We start from the raw sequence: 19,708 nt of genomic DNA on the forward strand, positions 1-19,708 counted from the left end.
AGACGAGTTTAAAAATCCATCCTTGATCTTCATGAGAAATGCCTGCGAATATGCCCAAATGACGGTAGTTTCTGTATTAAATGACATTCAGTGGCAATCTTTTTTTTTGTATTTTTTTTTAATGCAGAAGTCTGTTAGTTTGGTACACGAGAGTTCAGTTATTAGAAGAGGATGGACAAAGCGGTTTGAGAACTATATACTTTAACCACCAAGATTACTTCGCTGTCTGTGTTAGTTTCCTGTTCAAGTCAGTAATCAGCTAAAGAAAGAGTAGGTGGACAAGCTCCTATCACTAGAATAAATAAACTAGGTTCTAGGAACAGTTTTCGAGTTGCGACTCGCGTGGCACGCCTTTAAATGCAGCGAAATGTGATATTTTTTTAATCTTTGTAATGGGAATTTTGCGGATATCCTTTCGGTTACAGGGTAATGTAATTTTGGTCCAAGTAATTATGCCACTCGACTTCAAGGAGGTCGTGTATGCCATCTCTCTAACTCAACATCACGATGAATTTATGCGAGTCGGCAGGGACACGTACTGCATAAATAAGGCCGTAGACCCGGAGGAACAAGTTCATTGGAACGCGGAGTCATCATTTTCAACTTTTGAACGGAAGTTTACGAGGCCCTGCTCAATGTACGCGACACTTAAAGGGGCACTAAAGTCCGTTTAAAAAAAGGTCGTTTTTGATATTATAATATTTAAAATCTGCTAGTTCCCACATATACTAAGTCCAATACTACAAAACCGCCTATTCCATCTCAGGAAAATAGAAAAACATGTGGACCCTTTTTTTCTCGCGGACGACATTGTGTGGACCAATGAAAGTCTTACAATACGCGCAGATTCCGAATGATTTTATTGGAACTCGTTTCGAAAAGAGTCTGATAGCTACAAGTTCGGATAAGAGTCCCCTTTTTCACCGCGGGCGAAGCCATCGCGCTTGTAACTGGCCGACAAGCGTCCTTCGTCGACCACTTCACTCGGAAGAACATTCTTCCCAAAAAGGGCGTGTCGCAATCTTTGAACACGCTTTTAACGAGGAAATAAGCTACGCACAATTCTAATTTAGGGTTTGTTGGGATGCCTGGAGCGTTTAGATTGAGTTGTCACCACAAAAGAACGGTCTCAGATTGGACTTCAGTGACCCTTTAGCATTTTCCTTAATCGTCCATTGTTTTGCGTTTTGTACATTTTTGTGAGTGATTGACTATTTCCGAAAAAGCCTCTAATCCAAAATATCATACGCTTCATTTTCACCCAGCGAGACCAGCATTTCCTAATCATCAAATTTACCGATGCAGAGACCATCTAGGACGTAACGTAAAATGAACGATATTTGTATTTCATAAGGTGGTGAAATATACATATTGCCGTCATTGTCGTTACCACCGTCGCCATCACGGCAAGTGTTATCACCATTATTAAGGGGCCTCGGGAACAGCCTTAGCCCAGCGCCCCAAAGTTCCTCAATCCGGCCCTGCTACCATGAGCGACGGGACTACTTCGTTTCGCTCGACGCCCGACCGCAGTCGACGACACGATGGAGCCAATCGAGCAAGGCCAAAAGTGCTTCGTCACGGCGCTCCTTGCCTTTGCAGCTTTTTTTTGTTTTTTTTATCACCGGTTTAAGCGACTACGCACAAAACAACAGCGCAGGAAACGCGGCGCGTTCACTGTCGTAGCCTCCTTTACACCCTCAAATCCTGGCAGTTCGACGACGGAGCCATAGAGTGCCCGGTCGCAGATTTAGAGCGCGAGGAGCTGGTAGCAAAGAGCATCAAAAAGCCATTTCTCAAAGAAACCCGGGAAACCTGGACGTCAGCGCACAGCTTTCGCAGCGGCGAGGACCTGAAACACAATTGTTAGATTGAGAAAAGTGTGTTTCACCAGTAACGTGGCTCTCCCATCATCCGTTATCTACCGCTCCACCTTTTCCATTTCGGCGGCCGCTTCTTGTGGCGATCTGCCAGGCTTTGTCAGTATATGTGGGAGGCTATGTCACTGTGCGGTGATTGGTTTAGTCGGCAAACGTACAAAGGCGATGGGCGCCGTGGCGATACACTTTTGGCGCTGATTGATTGATTTTCTCGGATTGTAACGTGGGCTGCGGTCGTACTTGGAGTGAAATGTAGCACGAGTTGTTATAGAAATACTCTTTCTTCCGCGGCTCGAGGGTTATCCCCCAATGTGATTAACTCCAACCCGAGTGTCATGTTCACGCTTGATGCTTCGTTCTCTGGCCTTCTTATCGGCTCATGCCGCAACCTGATCGAATTTGGAGCGATAATTAGACGCTACGCACTCGCCACGCCTTTTTTTTTTTTTTCTTCTTAAATTGGCAATGAGCACCAGCTATTTCCGAGAAAGGAATTCTTCGGCATCTAGCTAATCTTAAAGGAGCCATGAAACGATTTTTTTTCACTTTCGCTAAATACTGCTCAGAATCACTTCCTAACGTTAATAACCTAATAAACCTGCATAAGTTTTTTCTTTTTTTTTTTTTTTCTTTTCTTGTTTCTAAGCAGTGACAGTCGGCAGATAAATTCGAGAAATACAAGCATCGTTCATCCCCTCAACTCGGAGCCAGAACAAGAGGCCACGTAGCCTGGAGCCTACCCTCTGCCGCCAACGTGCATCATAGACACGTGCTGGGGTTGGCAGCGTAGAAAATGTCTGCTGAGCTCCAGGCATTGTTAGAGGTAGATTCTCATCACCGCAGTGGTTGGACACGAGCCACTACCCATGTGTCCGCCGGGGCATTGATTGTTCTCGCAGTTCTCGTGTTCAATCCATGAGCCGAGCTCGACCGTCGTCAGGCGGGTGGTTGCGATCTCACAATTACGTCATCGAGCTTTGCGACGGCAAGACTGAACGAAATAGATCCACTTTATCCTCGCAATTTAGCCGCGACAAGGAAGCTTCCGAATGAGTGGTGGTCAGTGCGAGTTTCCTTGAGCAGGACTATAGGACCAGTACGCCTATATAAAGCCACGAACATTCAAACCCGATATCGTTGCATGTCCCCTTTACCACACATCCAAACGCCGCACCGGACTTTTTTTTATTTTATTTTTATTTTTCAGTCCGATATTGTTAGTTTTTGGCAGAAAGCAAACACCGGTAAAATGATCACGCGATAAGGCAATCTGCGGCGTGAGACAACAGGCGTAAGTTCAACAGTATCTAGCTTATATTTTGAAAACGTACCTCTTACATGCACTGCACGAGTAAGCGCCTACACATCATCCGTGCTTCGCATTGTGAAAAAAAAAAATCAAGGCGAGGGTGCAACGCCAAATTTTCCCGACAAATTCAGTTACCAATAGGCGAACATCCCAGCATACAAGTACATTTTTAGGATGAGTTTTAGATGTGTGTAAAATAAAATAAACACCGAAGACAGGGTGTTCGTACTAAGTGTGCCTTTCTGCGTACACCTGATTGATTTCGTTACTTGGGCCTTTCTATTGTCACATATCATCGGGAGTAGTGCGCGTCCATTTGGAACTTGCCAACTTTATCACATTTGCGAAGGGTGTGCGTTCAACAACTGCCTTGTCCGAGTGGACCATTGTAGGTGTCTATAGTCGGTGACAGGTCAAGAACGAAGTGGAAGCTCCTCCCACTCCTCTCCACTTCAGCGGAGGAACGGTGGAGAGGAGGTGACCTCCTCTCCAGCGTTCGCACTACTAAAGAGGAAAGAGGTGGGAGGAGCTTCTTCTTCGTTCTCGACCTGTCACCGACTAAAGACCTTTTCCACAAGGGCGCCGCCATCTTGAATTGTCGTCACTTCCAGCATGGGCGAAAACATTACTTTGCCGTCACCATGCCAATAGAAGACATTCAGTATATAAGCCTCACCGTCACACATTCTCGTTTTGGCTACCCTCTATTTTTTTACTAGTTACAGGTTGAAACGTTTTACTATTTTGTCGTCGCCTATAGTGGATGTGACGACAATTCAAGATGGCGGCGCTCCTATGGAAAATGTCTATAGGTTCGTATGGAGCACTACTAAACTTCCATGAGCGCGGCAGCGGGAATAGAGAAACTGTAGAGGCCGAAAAGTAGACTTTCCGGAGCTTTCTTAGTCGACCCGATTAAGCGGTAAAGTTGGCTGCTGCTCTCTTCAAATGCCTCCTGGGTGTATTCGAAGGACGGTCATTGGGGCGTGATGCCTATTCCTTGTTTTCAAGTAAATGTTTATACGGGGTAGCAAAACATGTGCGTACAACGGAATGGACCTTAACTTTTGCAGAACACTTCCTTGTTTTCGTTAAGAAAAGTCGCATCATGAGAGAAGATGAAACTACGATTTTCCTAATTGCGCGTAGACGCAACTTTGAGGGCCATTGGAATAAACAGGTTACTTTTGTACGAGGGAAATATTCTTATGTATAAAGTACGTTAGCTGGTCTGTATGAAGTAGTGAAATAGATTTTTATTAGGTTTACATTTCAACTAAAATAGAATGGCAAAATTGGTTCTTTGCGCAACTCTTTTATGTATAGGCATTTTTCGGCGATTTTTCGAACACATCTTGGAATTAAGTTTTTTGGCTGAAACATTTCGGACAAAATACTCCATGCTTCGTTCAGTTAAAAACAAATTGCGCTCAACTATTGTAAGTGTTCTATTGGTTGTTGTTCTTTTCATTGCGCCCAGAAATTTCCGGTATATCGAAAAAGTAAATATTATTCAAATTTCTGCGGCACTCAAAGACAGTACTCATCCTCGATTTTTTTTTTTTTCAAATTTTTCTCGATGAACTTTCGGAAACGAATAATTCAGAAGCCGCCAAATAATGTTGCATTCTATCGTTTTAAACTAGAGAAATAAACGTTTTGCCAAGTTGTTGTTGCAACCATTGACCGTTGAATGCTTTCTGTCTCATCGACTAGTGATACTCGAACACCGCATCCACAGTGGCCGTAGTTACTCGCATTATTTCCCAGGCACCATAAAGCATTAAAAAAAAAAACGAGTTCCGTTGTTAGTGATGTGGCTGATATTGCCTATGAAAACTGAACTCTGTAGCGCATTCGGTCCTTAGGGTTTTGTGCTTGGTTAATTGCGCTGCACTGCGCCACTTTCCCGGGTATATAGTTTATTGATATCGGTAGCATGTCGCCAAAATGATTCGATTCATTAATCTAGAGCTTCCATTTACGATGGTTTGTAGCGGAAGTTACGAGCTATCTTAGCCAGTGGAGCGTATCAAGTGAGAACGCGTCCCTGCAACCCTCTCCAAGGTCACGTGACTCTTACGCGACATTGAATTGACTTGTGTGACTCGTAGCGTCGTCTGCGGTTCATCCTATAAGGTAAAACGTAGCATATGAACAGGAGACATTGAGGAATCTTAGGCCCCGACCGATGGCGGGCGTGGCGAAGGCAAAACAATAGCTGATTGCGTCTAAAAAAAGAAAGAGAAAGGGACGAAGAAGTGGGAAGCTAGGCTCTAGGTATTGCGTCATTGGACCAGGGTTGCGCCGTGGCGCAATAGACCCTTTCCGAAATTCAGTCTGACCACTTTGATCACTATCATCATCTGTGGAACGGCATCTGTGCCATACCAATGGCGGCCTTCTAGTGACTGATAAAGGAAGACGTTGAAGATGCACCTAAGCGGATGATGCGAGGCCTGTACATTCGGGGGGTCAGTGCGACACGACGTAGGAATAAAACACAAGAGCAACGTAAGCGTTTGTTTCTAATAACTTAGGTTCAGTCAATCTGTGCGCGGCACACAATCGGCTTTAAAGCACTTTGGTGTATAAAATTTTCTCGAGGCATCTGAGTGGGTTTAAGCTGTGTTCTGATTGCAGGTTCTTGGTCACCATCGAACTGAAAGTGATCGAGAAAGAACTCACACTGAACAATTCCTTGCGTGCCGTTGACTTGCGAAAGTGACGGTGCCGATACAAGTTCATTTCCGCCATTGATATGGCAAAACCTAAACTGCTTTGCCAACCACCAGATGGCACTGAATTTCGGAAAGGGTCTATTGATGCCTCTGGTGTTAGTAGCGCGCGCCACTGATCATCAGGTAATGCTTGCACCCCGCAGCGGAAGGCTCTTTGCATGGCTCAAAAAAGGGGCTCCACGGAAGAGCTGTACCTCCTTCCACGGTAAACTGTACCGAATAGTTTAAAAAGATCATACGCAGCAACATAGGTGACGGAAATTTGTTTTAAACAAAAATGGATTTTATTTTTTGTAATATTTTTTTTTATTAATAACATGTTGGCGTGCCAATATCTGAAAGCTCACGGACAGTCGCTCAAGGTGCCATGTTTGAGATTTTAATATGGATAATGTAATGAACAATATTATTTTGGACAACTGACCTGTACCGAGACATTGTTTCGCAAAATTAATAAACTTCCGATAGCGTCGTCGTCATGCGCCAATCCAAAAGGCGGTTTGGGCTTGGCGCATGCGCACTAATGACGGCGCTGTTGTTTTTTATTGTTTTTTTTAGGCGAAGGTTTTTAGTACTTTATTTTAAGATCGCCTAATGTTATTACTTATTTTATTTGCTATAATGCATGATTGCACAGGCGGTGCACGTAAATGTGAGCGACCCCCCCCCCCCCCCCAACCTAGCTCTTTCTAACCTATAAATTTTTGCACCCTTAATTTTTTTTTCTTGGTGCAAAAATCTTTTTGGATTTCTTCATTCTCTAAATGTGGTCATGACACTAAATTATAGCGTGAATTAAAGATGTGCACCGTACACCCACCGTTCAATCCCATCTGCAATCACCCAACAACATGGTGTTGGGTTTCTTGTGTGGTGTAAACATCACCCGGTGTGCAGTGGCATTACAAACAAGAAGCATCACTTGCGTGAAGGCGCAACGCTAGCTGGTCCAACGACGCTACCTAGGTTTCCACTTCGCCCAATGTTGCCCTCGCCACGCCCGCTGTCGGTTGGGGCATGAGATTCATAGCGCTACTATGCTCCGCTTTACCTTAGGATGGACAATAGCGACCCTACGAGCCATACAAGTTAATTCAATGTCATGTGACGTCGCGTGACCTTGGGAAGGGGCGCAACGACTCTTTGTCACTTGATACGCTAAATTGGATGAGATTGCTCGTAACTTCCGTCACAACCCATCATATTTAGCAACTGTGTATTGTGATGTCTAGTTAAATGAATCAAAGAATTTTGTCAACAGGCTACACACATTACCCACATGTCAACAGGCTACCCACATACACCACACCCTGGGCAAGTATCGCACGGCTGAGGAATCAACCAAGCACAACAGCCTATGGACCGAATGTGCCGCAAGGTTCATAGGCCACATTAACATAACTAAAAAAAAATTTTTTTCGGGTTTTTAATGCTTTATGGTGTCTTGGAAATTATGCGACTAACAACGGCCGTTCCTATTTTGGTGTTCGAGTACGTTCAGGCAGAAAGCCTCCAATCGTTATTGGCGGCAACGTGGCCCCCTTCCCGAAGTGTACACGGACCTCCTTAAATAGGATTTCTGTTGTTCGGTCTGTCTCTCATTCCTGCCAACTTAGCTTCACTGGTGATGTCTCCTGTGAATATATGGGTGACGGAACGTCCGATTAAATTGTTATATTTCTTAAGTAAAGTCGGTGTATTTTGTTTCATCATCATTAACCTGGCAAAGCGTTTTTTTCTTTTTTTTTTTATGTTTAAAGCAATAGAATGCAACATGCTTCCGCGGATCTTTAATTAGCCGTTCCCAAGGATTCATCGAGGGAAATTTGGAAACAAATCGAAGATAATGATTTTTGTTTAGTTGCCGCAAACAGTCTTGCGCACTTTTCACTTTTTAGATATTTTGTAAACTTCCGGGTGCAATGCACAAAACACTTACAATAGTTAAGAAATACTCTGTACAAAAAAGGTTTCAGCCTAAAAACTTCATTCTAATATGCGTTAAAAACCGCCAAAAACTGCCTAAATATGAGAGTTTCGCAAGAGGCCAAGTTTGTCACTTTTTTCACTTAAGATATAAACTTAAATGAACTAATTAAATATAAAAAATTCAGGTCGACGAGTTGGAGCATTATGCATAACAAATAATTACGATCTAGAAAAAGATTTTGTTTTTATTCCTGTGGTTTTCAAAGTTACGTCAACGCTTAATTAAAAAAAAAATAGTAGCTCCACCTCCTCTCAGACGCGATATTTAGTTATTATTATTTGTTTTACAAAAACGAGGAAGTTTGTTTTTCCTAAGCTAAGGTCAATTTTGTTGTATGGGCATGTTTCGCTTCCTCATATAAAGATTTCCTTGGAAAAAAATAAATAGGCATGGTCACCCACCGTCCTTATTTGAACACACCCTTCTTAGGGGTAATTTGCTTTCCAGCCACGTAACTTCCGTATGAATCACACGACGCCTTTCAGTTTTTTTGTTTTTGCTTTCAATTAAATGTTAATAAACTTTTAATGTTCTCATTAATTTTTCTAGTGGTAGTATATCAGAGTGAATTGCACATAATTTGATCAACTTAAAATCCTAACTTATCTTGTCGCGAAAAACTACGTCTTTTAAGCAAACTCAAGTTCGCCAAATTATTAGGCACAAAAAAATGCAAAGTTGAAATTTTTATTAATATTCGTCGTATTTTATCGCGCTTTTTCTGTAAATGCCGAAAATCGCCGAAACGTTTTACAACTTAGAATGAAACAATCTAAAAAAGTCTAAAAAAAACGAGGGTTGCTTTGTGAGATATTTATCTAAAGGCTCGTCGAAAGTTGCTCACCTTTGATAGCCGCCATGAATGATGTCCAATGAGCGGGCGAGGAGCGTGAGAAAAGGAACCGTGTTTGGCATCCGCGAACGGATGCCTTTTTATACACCTGTCAGCCATCAGCGCGGGGAACTCGCTGCGTCGGTCCTCATCGCCCAGACTACGTCCCCCCCTCTCCCTCTTTCTCTCCCCCGTCCTTCTTTCAGCCCCTCCTTTCTCTAATGTCAGTCCTGGCGTAGATCGCGAACGCCGCTGCTCGCTGCAGGGAAAGTAGTGCCGGTCGCGCTTGCAGCAAACTGTACTTTACGATGACAAAACGATGAGTTTTAAGGGTGATCAACTGCATATCGCGTAGCAATGCACAAAAAAAAAGTGTTGATTTGGCAGCGATTTATTATATTTAATGTTTTATAAAGCACGAAACGCAGCATTTAAGAAGCGATCAGTTTACTTGGTTTAGAATATACAGTTTTGTATAGTATAGGTCACGTGGAATAAATATATATAGATATAGACGAAAAGTCAAGGTCAGGTTAGGTGGGGTCACGTGACGTCGATTTTCCCTCTAAATTAAAGGTTACGTGACATCAATTGGCCCGCCAAATTTAGCGAGGAATCAGAATTGGTGTGTATAGGTCCTTTGCACGCGACGAATTTTCTCCGATAAATTTAGCGGGAAAACAAAATTAGTCTGTAGGTTAGTGACGGCAGATCACGTTACATCAAATTTCCCTCTAAATTTAGCGGGAAAACAAAATTGGTCTGTGGGTTAGTGACGGCAGATCACGTTACATCAAATTTCCCTCTAAATTTAGCGGGGAAACTGAATTCGTGTATATATCACGATGACATCAATTTCCCCACTAAATTTAGCGGGAAATGACGCGGAGAAACGGATGGACTGACGGACGGACAAAAGTTTGGGATTTGGATTAGCGTTAAAAAGCAATGCTTTAAAAAACGACCTCGAGGTCCCTCTCCTGCAGAACACAGAAACAGCCAATTACAACAAAGAACAAAAAATAAAAATGCCAGAGATTGACGACGCCCAGAACACGAGGGACTCAAATGCGGAACGTGGCGAGTCCTGAGCACTTGTTTATCGCCCCTCAGCCAATCAGGTTATGGCGGTCGCCGGTATAACGACGGAGGACCAATCACGCAGTAACAGGTGTGAACAAAAAGTTAGCCACGCCCTCGCTTTTCTCAAGTTGTCAGTGACTCCAAAAAATGCCACGTGAGCGAGAACAGTGTAACTGTTGTGGCTTATGCAAGCCGAGTCATGACGGCAACATACATCTTTAATGGAGACCGGCGTTCTTCAGTGACCAAGGCTGGGTTGCCGATGATCGAACCACACGAGCGCGGGGGCAGCTCGCGCACCTCAGAGTTCACGCGCCGGTCACGCCTGCCGGTCATGCAACCGCGGCATTGTTGCACTATATTACAGTAACGTTGTGCTCAATGTCCCCGCGCTCTTCGCATTTCTTTTGTGTCTTATCGTGTTTCGAGCTCTGTCATTCGCTGAGATACCTCTGTTGTTCCCCGTGATTGGCTGTTTTGTGTTCCGCAAAAAAGTCGCGACCCTGCCAGTAACGCGATCACATCGATGAATCGAAAAGACCCGAACAAAAACGATCCAGTAAGTGAGACAGTTCATGGGCAAATTTAAAAAGGCCCTCAAGGTCAACTTTGTTTAATAAAACATTGATATACGCCAGCCAAAATTTTAGTTTTTGGGGACATAGTGAATACTGGGACAACAAAATAAACCTGGGAGACGTTTTTTCCGCCACGTCATATCTGAGCTAACCACCCCGCCCGCCAGCCAAGTGTCTCTGCGTGCTGCCCTTCTCTTGTCATGCTCTTGTTCTCTCACTCCATTCAAAGCTTCGAAGCTTCCAGAAGGTGTTTCCAAACCAGTCGCGCCAAGATCATCATGGAGCATCATCGTACTGGAAGCGTTTCTCGCCAATAAAAGCGTCTTTGACAATGTGTAGGCAGTCAACTGATCAATCATGCCCACCTCCACGGATCTCTCACAAATATATTGTTCTTCTTGCGTCTTTCATAACAGTAAACTTATTTTTCAGTGCCTCCAAGCACCGGTACAGCATGTGGAGGTGGTACGAAGATGTACGGTTGTTTCGATCGTGTATGGGTAGCCAAATCTCGGTATACAAGAAACGACCCCATAAAACTACCCGTCGTCACCGGCGAATTTAGATCGGCTCACCAAGAACGGAGGGGTCAAGAAGAAGCTGGTCCTTTCACGTACCAAAATGGCGACCATACGGGAAGCTCGGCGCTACTTTCCGAGGATCCAGTGACATCAGTCTTATCGAGATGCCAAGCCACTGAGGCGGGTGTTGACGAGTCTTCAAAAGGGCCAATGCTGAGGAGAAGAACGCGGTAGAATCTAAAACGTCAATAGCCTGTCCTGCTGTATAATGATGAAGTGAAGCGAACGGAATAAGAGGAAACAAAAAGTGAAAGTCTCTTTAGGCGGCCCCCATGCACAGCTGCTGCAAAGCGTCTATGATCAGCGTCCTAGCTTAGATTGTGCGAAATAACTCCTGTCAAGCCTCGCGCTTGTAGCATCGGCTGCGTCTGGACCTAAGCCGAAGCGAAGCATAGAGCAACGAAAGGAGCTACGCTTAGAGAATCCGCACTCTTTTCCCCGATATTGTTGTGGGGTCCGCCATTTTGGCGCTCAGTGCAGAGCAGGCGCAACTGTCGATCGTCACTACTCAAAAATGCGACTACCTCAGCTTTAGATACGGTAAGCTCAGGTGCATGGGCGTACCAAACGGGGGGGGGGGGGGGGGGGGGGGGGGGGGGGGGCAAGGCGTGTGTTTAGCAACCCCCCCCCCCCTTAAACAGTCACTACTGGGCAGGGCAAACACTGTGCGGCGGCGCCCAAGGGATACTAAGGGCACCACCCACCCCCCCCCCCCCCCCCCCCCCTGGCTCTGGGGGGTGGGTCTGCTTTGCCCCCCCCCCCCCCCGCCCCCTCGAAAACAAGTTGGTACGCCACCGCTCGGGTGATATGTTTTGCTCTGACGTGAACTGTTTTAACGTGTCTGGAGGACGGAAAAGCGTTCCCTGGGATTTCAGATAAAGCTTCAGACCACAATGGTTTTAAGCACCAAGGTGGCTGGAGTGTCGTTACTCCAAAGCGTAGTTTCTTTGAGTAGACTCTCGGTGAAGACGCTGATCCTAGAAAGCTGGCCCAAATTCATCATTTGTCAATACCGTAAAAATATCAAACAATCAAGAGCCAGTCATTACCTCTTCTACGCAAAAGAAGGAGGTCATGTATGCTTGGAAGATGTGCGCAGGTAGTATGACCAATATGACCGTCATGCGAAGAAGAGACACGCCTCGGGCAGCGTTTGCAGATTGTCTTTTGCATTAGCAGCCCGAACGCGGCTTTAGGTCTTCTGCATGCGGCAGTCACCGGTTGGCACACGCCTTTAAAAGAGGGTCCATTAAAACTATCATGCGTGCCAAAAAAGACAGCTCGGACGACCACCGGCGGACAGAACGAATGAATTGGAAAGGGGACGACTCGTCACGCAACACTGAAATCGACCGTACAAAATATTTCAGGGTTACGTTGGGGACGACGTACAAAGGGCAGGCATTCAAGAAACAAGACGCGGTAACCGCTTCCAAAAGAGCATAAAACAAAACGAACAAGACCTTCAAGGTCGGCACGGGGGAAAGAAAAGAACAGGTACCGCTACATTATACTTCCGCTTAAAGTTCGCCGAATTAGAAAAAGGAATAATAATAATAATTCGGATGGCACCGGCTAGCGGAAAGAATCGGCCGCTTTTGTCGACGACGAAACAGTGGTTCTTCACAGCTGAGTCAACAAGACGAGCGTCTCGGAAGCGAGACAATCCGCAGAAACAACGAGAAAGAAGAAATAAAAAAAAAAAAATAAGATTGCTAAACAAGACGAATCCGAATACGCGCTGGAAGACTGCGACCAGGTCATGACGATGGCATCACCTCTGCGCTGCGGCGTCGGTCTCGCTCAGACGATGCTATCTGTCAAAAAACGCGAGTTTATGCTAATGAGTAGCTTGTAACTTCAACGCCGCGCGTCGACAAACTACGTCCGGGTACTTTCCTTATCGTAGTATGTTCTCTTCGGCTCCTTCGGTGTCATATACGCACTTCGTACGAGACGTTCCGTCTTAATTATTTGGGTAATATCATGTACTTCCAACCGAGCCGGTCTATCAAACTTCCTGGTCTTGTTGAAGGCAACTATATCGGTGTGCATGCTCTTCGCTTCTAGAGACGCTGTTACGACTCGCTTCCGCAAATTTAAGCCTACCGCTAACTGTCGAATACTGCAGTTCTTTTTTTTCTTTTTTTTTTCGTGGAGAGAATTTGGGAGTATACACCAACACACTCCGCAGAAACCATATTTGCCTGAGGTGATTCTCTGCGCATGCGCAGTAGCGCATGCGGGGTAGCAAAAGAATATAGGGATATTCATGTTTTTTCCGGTGTTGTTGTCTGCTAAAAATATTTTATTGTTTTTAGGGGGATTCGCGGGATCGATATAAAAAGTAAATTTATACGAGCAGCACATTGTGATGACCTGCGAAGTCATGCAAGCTTTCAGTTTGTATACTGATAAAACAGTGAGTATGTCTATCATGTATATTGCTCGTGTCATTTCTTTTTCGTTTTTTTGAGAAGGTTATCAAATATTATTTATGGACAACCTGTCCTTACATAGAATCTCGAAAGTGCTTTCGTTAGACAGAATGCTTTGTATGATATGAAAAAAAAAAAAAGCGAAGTGCAATAAGCTTATTATTGGTAGTAGTATTATGAACAGAAATTACGGGTCTCCACCGCTGTTCCTAAAATTTCACATTAGTATCATCATCATCATCATATGCATATACACGGCGGGTGACCTTGGTAATTTGGAAATTGTGCCCTAGTACAGACAGACCAAGTTTCTTTCTTAAATCCTGAGTCTTTGGGAATCCGTATATGGCGTTTCCTGCGAAGTAACGGTGGTACTTTGTGACGGAAATATGCTGTACCATGTCGATGCAGCGCACGCGGAAAGCGTGCTGCGGTCGCGGTAGGCCGATAAGAACCGCGTGCGAGATTTAAATACATGCGCTCTAATTGCGTCAGTGCTCGCGCAACCCGAAAGAAATTAAATTGCGTCTGCGTCAACATCACTACAAGGTCGTCTCCGAGTATAAACGGGCGTTGTGAAGACAGAAACGAAAACTTTCCGTAAACGCTTTACCATAAAGGGCGAGTAAGAATGCTGTATTCGGTCGAAGAAAAATGTGCCAAGAACGTCACTCTCGGTTGTGGAAAATGCAGGTTGCTGAAGTGCAGCTCAAGTTTACCAACAGCACCAGAGATTCGATCAGGAAGCAGAAGACCCCGAACCGAAAGTTTGCCCCCTATCGTTACCCCCCTAGAAGACAAAGCTTGAGCATTTCCCCGCCAGACGTCATCATTCACGCAGCGCCTCTTATGAGAACCGCAAGTTCGTCTGCTTATTGTACAGAGATTACAATGACGTCGGAACACCGAGTTCTTATTGGCTGATTGAGAAAAATAGTGGGTAGACCTCGAGGCATTTGGCATTGAGGTCTGCCCACTATCCTTTCCATCAAATCCAATCAGACCTCGGTGTCGTTCTGACGTCACCGCAACTCCTGCGCAAAAAGCAGACGACTCGCTCAACGATTTATTTTAAACAACAGCAGCAACAGCAACAAAAGAACTTATAACGCAGATTTGACAGGTCATCTATTCATCGACTTTAATAAAAGTGTCAATAAATAATACACATGCGTAGTGTTCATGCGGGCGTGTCGGGGATTTCCCTGGTTCGTATACGTCGCATGCCGGCCCGTTTCCTCGTAGAAAAACACCGTCCCTTCTTTTCTCTTTCAGCCCGTCACTTCAACCATGCCCTACATCGGCGGAGTCGCCTGACAGAAATCGTCACAAGGAACAGGAAGAACTCTAAGTTTGTTGTTCGTCCTTTCTCGTTTTCTTCCTCAAGTTTTACTCTAAGGCGCCAAGCCTTCGAAAGACTATATAAACAAAAAAATGATAGATTCTATCAGACGTAAGACACAATGCGTTCTATAATGGACTTTACAACGTGGAGACGGTATACGCCCCATGTTAGTTTTTGTACCGCCCTTAATTCCCCCTTTAATCGATCAACTTTATTATAATTTGCAGAGAAAGATGATAGCTGGGGCAAAAAGCTGCAAAAAATGCAGCTTGACAAGGACCCAGCTCCAAGATGGCAGTTCGCGTACAGCACTTATCTAACACCAGAGAAATAACGACTACTCTACTTAATCTTATGCAGATAGGTTCTTTGGCTTCGCATTAGTGGACACAATACGTTTCTATATATATATAAAATTATAAGGTAGATAATATTAACATGAAGTCATCAAATGAACAATTACAGCACAAGTTTCTATGATCCGTGTTTAATAAAGGTGGTAGAATGAATCTGATAGATGGGATACAATGGTGCATGTGTGCGGGGGTAGGTACATGCCACTCTTCACAAGGCCACGTGTGATAGTGAGAGCATTTTTAGTTAAGTTTGATATTTGTAAAAAAAAAAGAAAGTCGTTAATGTCCTGTAACGCCGAATTAGAGCGCATCTCTTGAGGAGGAGGAGGGGAAGGTACGGAGAGGAGGGTATGCCCCTCCTCCTCATCTGTACCCTCCCCTCCTCTCCTGCTCCCTTCCCATTTAGCAAGAAATTTCTCCTAATTTTCCCGCTAAATTTAGTAGAAAATTTGTTTTCCTAATTTTAGCGGGAAAATTTTTTCGCTACATTTAGAGGCCGTCCCTGATGCCGTTCCTCGCAGGTGTGTGAGCTACATTTCACGCAGGAGTACCTGAGGACTACCACTTCGTATACTGACTCGGACGGCAGGACTATATAAGCTCCAATGAGCCTTACACGGTTAACACCAGATGCAGTGCTCACAATATTTCCCAATAGCCCTGCTTACTTGTCTGACTGTGCGCCAGTTTGAGAAAAGCCGGAAGCTAAGAGGAAGCGTGTTGGCGGCAACGCGGCTACAAGAAGCCATCCAGCTCTCACTTTCAGCGCACAAAGAAGAGGAGCAAAAGAGATATCGACATACGACCAGTTCCTTTCGCGGCTTCCAGATCTTGACGTCGCCGACTTCTGGCTGATACAAAAAGCCAAAAGTGTGGGTCTGTTTGTGTACATAGATGACAGCATGGGACACCCGGAAGTTGAACGCACCGTAGTAGTTAGGGACACCATGAAAGTGACTGCCTCTTGGCGACGAGTGAGGTTGCGCTTTGATGAAGTCGCCATTCCGGAGACATTGGACGACATGCGAGAACGTCAATGTGTTCTAGACAGAGTGCAAGGGTTCAAAGCCGCAGACGTGTGCGAAAAAGACGAAAAACTAAAAGCTTGCATCGAGTTACTTTTTTCGCTTCTGGAAGACCTCGCAAGCAACGAACTTTTGCCACAAGAGAAAACGTAAGCGCTCGCATTCCTCGTGGAGCAGCTGCACCTGGTGCTTAAAGGAGGAGCTTTCAGGTAGTCTATTGAACCTCTCGTATACTCAAGTATATTTTATACTATCTCGCCTCATGCATACAAATTTGTTCGTAGCAGTGGGAAGCTAACATCGCCTCACAGGTCCACGGTGATGAAGCTTTGCAGCAAATACAACGCAAGCCCAGCAATTTAGCAAAATGATGAAGACTTCCTGCGCTACATAAAGAAGAGGGCAGGCCTCATAAAGCCACACGATAGAGTAGTAACATTAATGATGGATGAAATCCACATTAAAGAGTATTTTGAGTACAAAGGAGGCTCTCTTGCTGGAACCGCGTCAAACACTTCCAAAGGTGCAAAAACTGTGCATGTCTTCATGACCCAGTCCTTACTTTCAGCGCAGAAAGATGTGGTCCACATTTTGCCAATCTCTAGGACCGATGTGAACCGGCTGCACGAAGTGCTACAAAAGGTTATTCTAGGACTTGAGGAAGCGGGGCTCACTGTGATTGCGGTGATCACTGACAATAATGAAATAAACAGAAAGGCGATGTTCTTGTTTTCAAAAAAGAAGACGCTAGATACAGTGTACCCACATCCAACAGCTAGATGGCTCGCGACCATTGTTCTACATTGCGGGTCCTGTGCACCTGTTGAAGTGTATCAGGAACAACTCGATCGATTTAAAAAAATGCGGACACCTGCATTTTTTCTTTAGAGTTCTCGAGCACTAAGTCGCGGTTGAAGAATAAAGGCCTGTTCACACCTGCAGCGGAACGCTACAAGCATAGCGCTGACCTCGCGCTAATCACGTGCCGATGGGAGCGTTCGCTAGCTTTGTATCGCACCGTCAAAACTGTTGCTCATGGCAGACGATAAGTAGGTGACGGCACGTGAACAGCGCTTCATCAGCGCTTCGCTGCATGTGAGAACCGGCCTTTAATGAGCCTCATTTAAGGCGCCTCGTGATCTATATGCTTCTGAGCAACAAGATGTGTAAAAATTTGACTGTGGGCTGTCGCACAAAGCGTTACATATGTCGAACATTGAACGCCAGAATGTAAACCTTGCCCCGACGATGATGAGTCCATTCGTTGCGGAAGCCCTGAGAATACGTGGAAGGCGACTTGGCTTGCTGTATACTTCAGAAATCACAGATTGCAATGATGTGGTACATCGGTGTTGCAGCATTGTCAGTGTACAAACTCCTTGCAAGGGCAGGCGCCTTCGGGACCCCAATCAAGAACTGGTCAGAGCTTTGACAAACATGCAGTTGGAGTTCCTCAATGCTTTCGTAAACTGGCTTGACGTATGGGGCAGTGCCAAAATGGAGACTGCCGCTTTAACACACACACAGCGCTCCGACTGACATCGCACTTACTTGTTGAAATCACGAGGTACTGCCTTGAGAAGCTAAACGTTGAGTATGTTTTACTAGGCGAATTCCAGACGGACAGTCTAGAGGACAGGTTTGGTTGCTATCGTCGGCTCTCTGGAACCAATTACCACATCTCGGTCCAGCAGATATTTTATGAGTCCCAGACGAAAGTGAGGCTTCAGGACTCGCCGGTTTTCCCAGATATGCAGGAATTGTGCAAGTCATCCGGTGTGACATGTGATGCAGCCGAACTGATAAAAGACTACAACATCAAAACAACAGAAAATGACCTAAGAGAAAAATAACACAGTTTGCCAGCTGTAACATCCATAGCAGGCTTTTGTGCGCATGCAGCGCTCAAGAAAATTCCGTGTGAGGCATGTGCGCTGAACCTCGTAACGGAGGAAAGAACATCAGCGGGACAGGAACGTTCTCATCGAAAACCTCACGAGACGTGGCCTCAAGTTTCCTCAGCCGGTTGTGCCGGAAAAATCGCCTTGAAAGAAAATGCCAGACGATTTCATGCTGAAGGCAACCAAAGAGAGGTTCTTCTAAGTTTGTCAAGGCACATGCTTTTAGACATTTGTACCAATTGGCACTACCCTGACACAGTGCTTAGCAACATCCTGCGGGCAGCCGCCACCACGTTACTTAAGAACTATGTGCCAATGAAGACTGACCATTTGAGGTCTAGAAGAGTTGCAGTGCATCAGAAAAAATTGCAAACTCTGGAGTGATTCAGCGCACGTAAGGGAAAAATAAAGACGTGCATTACAAAATGTATGTTGTGTCACCTTTTAATCTTGATGCCACAGAAAGTTGCCCCTGCTAGACGGCTAGGCTGAGAGAAAGAACTCTAAAGGTAAGTTACGAGACACCACGTCTTCGGCCTTCAACTACCAAATCTAGTCAAGGCTCTTAAACTAAATGAAAAACACGATGAAAAAAATTAACGCAAACTACATCACTATCTTTTTTTCTTTTTTTTTTTGACGCGCGTCACGTTAGAGTTTTAGCCGACGGCAGCATTCCCGAACACCCGGTCAAGGTGCGTGACGTCACGATTGAGACGCGCAGGCCTTGAAGTTCCAGAAGGCATTGGTTCGGCTCGCGTCAAGTTTGGACATTGCGCTTCGAAAGGCAAGCTTTCACTGTTTTGCGGTGAACGTGGCCTACCAAAGCGAATATTTTTACGTCGCGTTTTCATGACGCTCACCCACCTTGCTCGCGGATGTCATGTGCAAAATATAACACAAAAAGTAGAGCTAAAAGAACTGCATATTTACTTTGTTATTTTTTTTTTTTTTCAGTCCTCTCGGTCTCTTTTTACCGCACATCGACAGACGCTGACAAACGCTTGTATTGGACCGTGGCTCGTGCATGATGGAATGCTAGAACGCCGCATCTTCTCAGCGTTGCAAAAGTTTTCACAGCGGAGCTGTTAAGGGCTAGTTTTCCCAGCATCGTGTCCGTCAGCGAACAAATAATGACACAGAACTCTGGACAGCTACCGCCATCTATGAGCGACGGCGGCCACCTTTCGAGCCTTTCCACTCTGGCTTGCCGACTTGCGGCCGGCCATTGCTTCATTCCCACCATAGTACAGCTTCGCTGGTCTTCCTTTTTCACCAAAGTGGAAAGACTGAAAGTAATTAGACGGAGACCAAATAGCAGACGGACGGAGGCCAAAACTGACGCCGACGCGCATCCTTCGTGTCCGCGTCTCACGGCATCGCAGACGACGATAGACGGCGGTGAAATAGCAGACGATGTCGGAGGCTGCCGCGCGTCTGCTCGCATGACTATAGCAGGCGGTGTTAGACTCCCACACTAGACGCACCGGATGACGCGAAAGGGAGCCCACTACGCTGTTAGCCTGTTAGGTCGAGCAGCCAAGCCAGTTCAGAAGTAATGGGCGGGGCCACTGATTTGTGGGCGGGGCTTAGAGAGGGCTGTGACCTCCCTCTAAATTGCGTCTAACGGCGTAAATATTGCTAAAAAA

General features: G+C 45.3%; 1 protein-coding gene across 1 annotated transcript in view; it reads right to left on the reverse strand.

Moving 5' to 3' along the window:
• Positions 1-8,889, reverse strand: part of LOC8029406 (solute carrier family 2, facilitated glucose transporter member 10) — a 65,299-nt gene extending 56,410 nt beyond the window's left edge. Inside the window, exon 1 of the mRNA XM_029979343.4 lies at positions 8,765-8,889. Coding sequence (XP_029835203.2) covers positions 8,765-8,780 — 16 coding nt within the window. The 5' untranslated portion in view covers positions 8,781-8,889. The remainder of the gene's footprint in view (positions 1-8,764) is intronic.
• Positions 8,890-19,708: the final 10,819 nt, after the last annotated feature.

The sequence above is a fragment of the Ixodes scapularis genome, unplaced genomic scaffold (genome assembly GCF_016920785.2).
Source record: "Ixodes scapularis isolate PalLabHiFi unplaced genomic scaffold, ASM1692078v2 PGA_scaffold8__174_contigs__length_109621045, whole genome shotgun sequence".
NCBI lineage: Eukaryota > Metazoa > Arthropoda > Arachnida > Ixodida > Ixodidae > Ixodes > Ixodes scapularis.